The sequence below is a fragment of the Poecilia reticulata genome, linkage group LG13 (assembly GCF_000633615.1).
Source record: "Poecilia reticulata strain Guanapo linkage group LG13, Guppy_female_1.0+MT, whole genome shotgun sequence".
NCBI classification, from domain to species: domain Eukaryota; kingdom Metazoa; phylum Chordata; class Actinopteri; order Cyprinodontiformes; family Poeciliidae; genus Poecilia; species Poecilia reticulata.
The window spans coordinates 31929799-31937410 of NC_024343.1; the positions used below are offsets into that span (position 1 = coordinate 31929799).

General features: G+C 35.4%; 2 protein-coding genes across 2 annotated transcripts in view; both read right to left on the minus strand.

The window, feature by feature from the left end:
* Positions 1-609, minus strand: part of LOC103475203 (unconventional myosin-XVIIIa-like) — a 9168-nt gene extending 8559 nt beyond the window's left edge. Inside the window, exon 1 of the mRNA XM_008426642.2 lies at positions 580-609. Within this exon, the coding sequence (XP_008424864.2) occupies positions 580-609 (30 nt within the window). The remainder of the gene's footprint in view (positions 1-579) is intronic.
* A 507-nt stretch (positions 610-1116) lies between these two features.
* Positions 1117-7612, minus strand: part of ercc2 (excision repair cross-complementation group 2) — a 16987-nt gene continuing 10491 nt past the window's right edge. Inside the window, exons 15-23 of the mRNA XM_008426643.2 lie at positions 6635-6736; positions 6498-6561; positions 5309-5430; positions 5135-5227; positions 4977-5049; positions 4823-4893; positions 4281-4424; positions 2812-2955; positions 1117-1565 (exon numbers count right to left, since the gene is read on the minus strand). Of these exons, the coding sequence (XP_008424865.1) occupies positions 1473-1565; positions 2812-2955; positions 4281-4424; positions 4823-4893; positions 4977-5049; positions 5135-5227; positions 5309-5430; positions 6498-6561; positions 6635-6736 (906 nt within the window). The 3' untranslated portion in view covers positions 1117-1472. The remainder of the gene's footprint in view (positions 1566-2811; positions 2956-4280; positions 4425-4822; positions 4894-4976; positions 5050-5134; positions 5228-5308; positions 5431-6497; positions 6562-6634; positions 6737-7612) is intronic.

Here is a 7612-nt window from a genome sequence, read left to right on the forward strand (position 1 = left end):
AGATGGGATGGAACATTTTATGGTTACTATGATTATGAGTGGATCAATGCATAACAGTGTTATGGTTCTTGTGTAAAGCTTGTGATCATGGGAAAGTCTTCTGAAGATGTTTCTCTGAACTCTGGATTATTATAAAGTTGTAGAATATTTTCTTTTTTCATTCTTATGACAGCCATAAAGTTTAATTTTTGCTTTATGAAATAAAATGCGTTTGCTTGCAGTGTGTTTTGTAGCCAAGTAGATTGTTAAACTGTGTGAATTAAATGAAACGTTTCCTATAAACAGTTTGCTGTGTTTTGCTGGAGGCTCTTTCTCCTGACTGTTCAGTGAGCARAGACTCCAAATGCTGTAAAGCTTCAAATAAATATTGACAAARAATTTATATTCTCTCTGGTWTTTATACAGTTTTTCCTCAGTCTGTTAAAGATAATTTCACCCACAAACAGGATCCAGTGAGTTGGAGAGGTCGAGGGCGACAGGAGATCAGATGCATCCACCAGATTAAGGAGTTAAACTTCAGTCCACCTCCTAGTTGGATGAGGGGAGTCTGAAGTCTCGTTCCCAGGACTACCGACCAACCAGATCCTTAACAACCTCAATAACTTGCATCACTGGGTGAAAATTGTTTCAAACTTTTACTGGGATGAGCTAATTTTTTTTTTTTTACAAGGACAGGTTCAGGCTGTGGTTGAACCAGGATTAATGCAAAAACTAGTAGGGGAGTTAAAACGTTAAAATATAACCCTGTTCGGCCATTTTTGTAGTTTGATAGCAAACTATCAAATAAAAGTATTTAAAGCTTCAGATATCTCACAAATGAGATATTAACAATAAACATTGAGATTGTATGATTTAAACATGTTTATGTGGAAAATATCATTCAAATCAAATTCCTTTATGTTCAATATGTGAATTATTTGATTTTAAACATGCCTGTCATCATTTGCTGTGTTTTAAATGTCTTATTTTTTGCTTTTATTGCTCTGGGATAATTTGCATTATATAAAATGATCAAGTCTGTTCTGACCAACTGGGTCCAGATTCACTGCAAAAATTTTGTTTTTGTTTAGTTTTATTTAGTTACTTGAATAGTAAAGTGAAGATAAAAACAAACAGTTGGGTACAAACATTTTTTATAGACAGATATTAAAAAGTGTACAGTGAGAACATTAAATCTGCAGTAGTTTGAGTCTGTATGACAGACATTTTACATACAAACACTTTTCACCAGAATCTTTTTTTTTTTTTTTTTTACATAACTTCAAGTTTTTTTTACATTTTTCTTTGTAACAGATTCATATAAAAAAAAAATCCATGTTGAAAAAAATGAATCCAGTTACATTATCTACATGTTGATGAAGTGTTTTTTAAGTGTTTGTGGGAAGAAGGCTGGTGCAGGAATAAGGTTTCCGCCTTTATGTTTGAAATCTGGCGTTGCCATGGTGATGCCATGATCCGCTGGATTATGGGTTTTATGTCTGATGAGCCATCTGAGAGATTTTCTGCAGCATTTCCTCCGACTGCAGCTGCTCCAGAGTCAGCAGAGACAGACCCAGCTGGTCCTCCTGCAAAGACGTTTCCAAACCATTCAGCTTCATAAAGCTCATTTAAAACTAACCAAAGGATTTATGATATACTTTAATGTATTTGAAACTGTTTTTTTTATATATATATATATTTGCTTATTATCCACTCCAGTGTCAAAAAAAAAAGAAACAACTGTTGTAGTCAACTACAGAGTTTAAAGGACAACTGGTGGGTAAGTTATTGTGCTGCTGCTACATCTCAAATAATCAGAACATGGTGATGAAAAAAATTCTTATTTTTTATCATTTATTTCAGAGAGTTAAACATTTTAAGCATTTATTTGTTGTAATATACCCCGCCTCTCGCCCGGAACGTTAGCTGGAGATGGGCACCAGCAACCCTCCCGACCCCACTGAGGGACAAGGGTGAAAGAAAATGGATGGATGGATTTGTTGTAATATTGATGATTTTTGGCTCACAGAAAATAAAAACCCAAAATTCACAGCCTTGAGGAATTTTAATTAAACTTTAACACCAATAAGTATATATAAATATATTTTAAAAGTAAAAAGAAATCACTTCTCAAACTCATTATGTCCTTAATTCCATTTAGAATATTTCTAAGATGAATCTTAAAATTTCAGATTTTTGTTTTTTAGCAAACTTTCAACTTTTCAAACTTATACATTTTGAGATTAATCTGAGAAATTTTCTATATAAAAAAAAGCAATTTTCTGTGTTTTAAAGAAAATTTTCAATTTTTCAAACTGAAAGTTCTTTGCTTTTTTCTAAGATTTTTTTTTAATTTCTGAGATTAATCTCAAAATTTCCAAATATTTTCTAGCAAATTCTCAACTTCAGAAACTCAAAAATGTTTTTATTATTTTTCTACAAAGTTTCTGAGTCAAATTTTCAAAGAGAAATGTCATTTCTGATAAATGTGTTTCGTTTCCACTTATAAAACTTGACAATCCTCTTAAGGCCACATTTATCCCTTTTCCTTACACACTTTTTCCTTCCATTTAACTTTCTGGATACAGCAATTTTTGGATAAAGCACTCTTAATCAGCCTCTTAACTGCATTTAGTTATATTTTAAAATTTACTGATATTTATTGATATTTTTGTAGAACAAACAGTGGAGAAATTGGTAAAAAAAAATAACATTTCAGATCACAATAAATGATAAACAACAAGCAATACAATCAATGTTAAGGTGTGACACCATAATTTAGTGAAAACGTTTTCACAATTTTGTAATTTTATGAAACATTCCTGTGGTTACCTGTCTGAACGGCTGAGCCATCTGACGCAGGAAGTGCTTGGACAGCTGGACGGCTTCGTCCACGGTGAGGTTCAGGCTGCCGTCGTTGATGTGCTCCTGAATCCAACGAGGAAGTTTCCCACGTTTGTCTGATCGAGCGTATCTCTGCGAACAAAAGGCTCAAATTACTCCCAAAATCTACTGATCCAAGTTATTATTAACGAGTTTATCTAAAGCGGCTGAATCAAGATGGCCGACAATTGTTCCATAACATGTGGGGCTCACCATTTCATAATGTGCTGACACAAAATGTTAACATTATTTTGTGTCTAATGTATTAAATACTGACTGAATAAAAAGAAATGATTAAACTTAGACATTTATAAAACATAACAAAAGGGGAACCTATTAAGTTTCTGAACAGAAAAATAAAAGAAGAAAAACATAAAATATGTGAAATACTTGATTCCATCTGAACAGAAAGATGTTCATACAAGGTACTTTCTGTTTTTGCTCTTCATGGAAAAATCTTAATGTTATTAACTCACAAAAAGCCAAACGAGGAGAAGCAGCATTCAGCTTCTATGCACCACAAATTTGGAACAAACTTCCAGAAAACTGCAAAACAGCTGAAACACTGGTGCCCTTAAATCTCAACTTAAAACCCACCTGTTTAGAGTTGCTTATGGCTAAATTAGGGTTAGAGTCCCTTGAGTAAAACGTGGATTAGAGTCCCAGTTAAACGACGTTTAACTAAAGTCCGACGTGGTTTAGAGTCCCAGTTGACGGCGTTTCAACTAAAAACCTAGAGGTTGGAGTCCTTGTCAAACGGTGTTTTTGACTAAAGTCCCTGAGGGTTAGAGTCCCAGTTAAACGGTGTTTAACTAAAGTTCTACGGCGTTTAGAGTCCCAGTTGACGGCGTTTCAACTAAAAACCTAGAGGTTGGAGTCCTTGTCAAACGGCATTTTGACTAAAGTCCCAGAGGGTTAGAGTCCCAGATATGGACAGGGGTGCGGGTGTCGTCCCCCCTGGTTGAAAACGGGTGCGGGTTTTATTGTTTTTATCTTTTTTTCTTTCAAAATCTCTCTCTTTCCGGCTGTTTATTCAATGTCACATGCTGTTTTTTATTATGCAAAGCACTTTAAAATGCTTTCTGCTGAAATGTGCTTTAAAAAAAATCTCAAAATCAGCTGTTTGCTGGAGTTATCTCCTCTGCTTCTCTGTCCTCCCTCTGAATCAGATCGATAATCATTAAATCAGAAATTGGTGCTGATCCATCATGCAGCTCGGCTGAAATAACAGCATTATAATAACTTCGGCGCCCTCTGCTGGACAATGATAAAACTACAACACTAAAAGATTGAACGAACTCCATAAGTTCATCTATCGGAACCAATTTTAATCTTATAAACCATTAATCGTAAGTTGATTAATTCTTTGCATTCATACCATAAACTTTTCTTTGCATGTTTACAGTTTCGCTGCTCACCTTGTCAGCAAAGATCATGAGGCCGTAGTCCGTCTTGCCTCTGATGGCTCTGCCGACGCACTGAGCGGCGTGACGCATGGCGTCGAACGTCAGGAAGTCGTTCTCTCGGATCTGAAACTGATCCCGCAGATACTCCAGCCGAGCCTAACGGACAAAAACACCCGACAAGGTCAGCAGGAGGAAACTGTCGCTGCCTGTCAGTCTGGGAAGGAAGATTTCCTTTTATATTAATAATGATGAAATAAATCATTTATGCATGAAAAGAGATTGTTAGTTTTGTACTTGATGTTTGAGTCCTAAACAAATATGAGTGAGAAAAACTTATTAACATCATGCAAAACTATTCAGCTGCATTTTCCTGGTTATAATAATCTTGACCTTAATGTACAGTATGTTATTCTGAATATGGCTTGTTTGTTTTATTCTGCGAGACAATAAATTATGTTTATATTCTATTCTGAATCTATTCAGTTTATCTGTCAAAAATAAAATTTTGTTTATGTGAAGTTTAGTTTCAGTCAATAAAATTGAACGATTCTCACCTTCAGGATGCGGCTCTGAGTGTAAACATACGGGACTCCAAACATGATAACCGCTCGGCCAAAATGGTGAACTGAATAAACCAGGAAAACAAAAATAAAAGCACAATTATTTGTCCGTTGAATCCGTTTCATCGGACGGATCAGAATTATTTACCGAAGTCTATTCCTTCGGAAACCTTCCCTCGGGCCACAGAGAGCAGGATGGCTCCTCGGCCGTTCTCACACGCCTAACGAGAAACAAGATCAGAAAAGTAAATCTCAGCTGTTTTAAACACTAAAAATGATTTAATAAACTCCCAGAATTCCTCTGACCTCCTGGTACTTTTCCAGAGCCATGCTGGTTTCCGCTGCGTCCTGCGTTTCGATGAAGATCAGCTTGTTTTTCTGGATGTTCTCCAGGATCCCCTGCAAACAGAAACCCGGAGCCGTTTCCTTTAGCGGACCCGTCTGGCCGCCTGGAAGCAGCAACGCGTCGCCGACACCGACCTGTTCGTACCAAGACGCCACGATGTTCTCCATGTAGACGTAGCTGGTGAAAAACGCAACGATCCCGTCGGGAACGACCGCCGACATCTCCAGAAGCAGGTTGCCATAGTTACGGATCACGGCTGCAAAATGACCACGGATCAGATCAGCGAGATCAGGGGTGTTCAAAGTGCGGCGCGGGGGCCGTTGGCGGCCCTCGGAGTGGTTCTGTGTGGACTTTGTTCATAATTCAAGAATGAAACGCTTAAAATGAGGTGGAGTGAAATTTTTACTGATCAAAGAAAAAAGAAAAAGAAAATGATGCTAAACTCGGAACAAAAAGTTTGTTTGACACAAAAACAATATGAAACTGAAAAAAAGTTTTTTCAGGTTAGAAAAGAGAAGCAGATAATTTTCAAAACTAATCACACGCATAGAATATTTCCAGTTTCCTTGGTCCCTGAATTGAAGCAGAAAGAAAAATCTGAAACTCATTAAACAAACCTCGACTCTGATCTTCTTCTGAATTTTTTTTCAGTTTCAAATATTTTTTTTAACAATTCATATCCCTTAATTCAGCTTAAAAATATTTTTCTATTTCAAACCTTTTTTTCCACATTTCCCCCCAATTTCAAATCATTTTTTAGTCCAGTTTTATTTTCAGTTTCAAATCTTTTTTTTCTTTTCAGAAAACGTCATGAAACCCAATATAGCTCCACATATGCAGACAATTTAAAATAAACTCAAGCAACACACACACTATTCATCTTTCAATGAACACATTTTTTTGCTTTCATTTTAATTTGATATCACCCATTTATTAAATTAGGCTAAATAAGAATGTTTTTTAAAAATACAACCAGAAAAAAAAGGAACTCATCATGTTCTCAAAGTCTAGAATACATTTAAAATGATTTACAGGAACTTTCTGTGTAGAAATCAGGCAAATACTTAATTTCATTAAGATATTGTCCATGTAGTTTGTTTAGCATTTCTCAGAGCAAAAGAGAAATCATTTTTGTTGCCCACGACTGATTCTACTTCACACTGAGTCACTTCCAAAAATTTGATCAACTACATGTTAAAAATAAAATAAAATAAAATAAAATAAAATAAAATAAAATAAAATAAAATAAAATAAAATAAAATAAAATAAAATAAAATAAAATAAAACAAAACAAAACAAAACAAAACAGAACATATAGCTCACCAAAATCCTCTCTCGTCTCGAACTTTGAGCTCAGAGCTACTTGGTCGTTTCCACGGCCGACAATCTGTGCAAAAACAAAACATCATCAGGAGATGGAAGACAAAATGGCCACTGAGCGTGAATGCAGTGTTGCAGACCAGAGGACAGAGGCAAGTTCGTGCAAGCGTCATAGTGAAGGACGCCATGGTAACGGGTCGAAAGTCGAGGATGCGGGGATAGATGTCCAACGGAGAGAGAGTCTGACGACGGAAGACATATAGTTTAATTACTCAGAAGTCTTTAAATACATCTTTAATTTAAAAAAACAATTCTGCATGTTTATACTTTAAAATGTTAAGTTGAAAAGGATTCATACAGCGAAATTCACTTTTTAAATATTTTCAAGATAAACTTTGAGATGAAAACAATACAAATGAACTAAAAAAGGACAGTTTCAATTCACTGATATGTGATATCATTTAATACAGATATTAATAATAATGTCCTGCGACAGTATTCTATAACAAGTAAAATATAAACACACTTTCATGTTTTGAAATGTCACACCTTCCAAGAACAAAGCATTAATTTAACAAAAAAACCCAATTTCAATTGTTTGACATATAAAACATAAGATGATCAATAAGTCACTGAGTCATTAAAAATGATAAATATTCATTACATTGAAACAATCCAAATAATTGATGTTCAACTAAATGAGCTTCCTGCTCAAACTAAATGCTTAAATGTAAAATAGAAACGTATAAAAAAAACAACAACCAAAAAACAGGGAAAGTTTAGTCTGATTTCTGGTTTATTACGCAAAACTCATTTCTTGCACATTTTTGTATTTCTATTTTGTTCTCTACTGCTTTGAAAAACAAAAGCTAAAAAACCAAACACACCCAGCTGTTTTTTTGCCAATAAGTTAATGAATAAATTTTGTTTTTTTGGTGTCTGGAAAGCATTCTATGGGGACTGCGCGCCGTTACCTAGCAACCCCAGCTAAGCCCAGCACTGTTACCAAGCAACGTTAACCCCGTTACCTAGCAACCCCAGCTAAGCCCAGCACTGTTACCAAGCAACGTTAACCCGGTTACCTAGCAGCCCCAGTTAAGACCTGCACTGTTACCAAG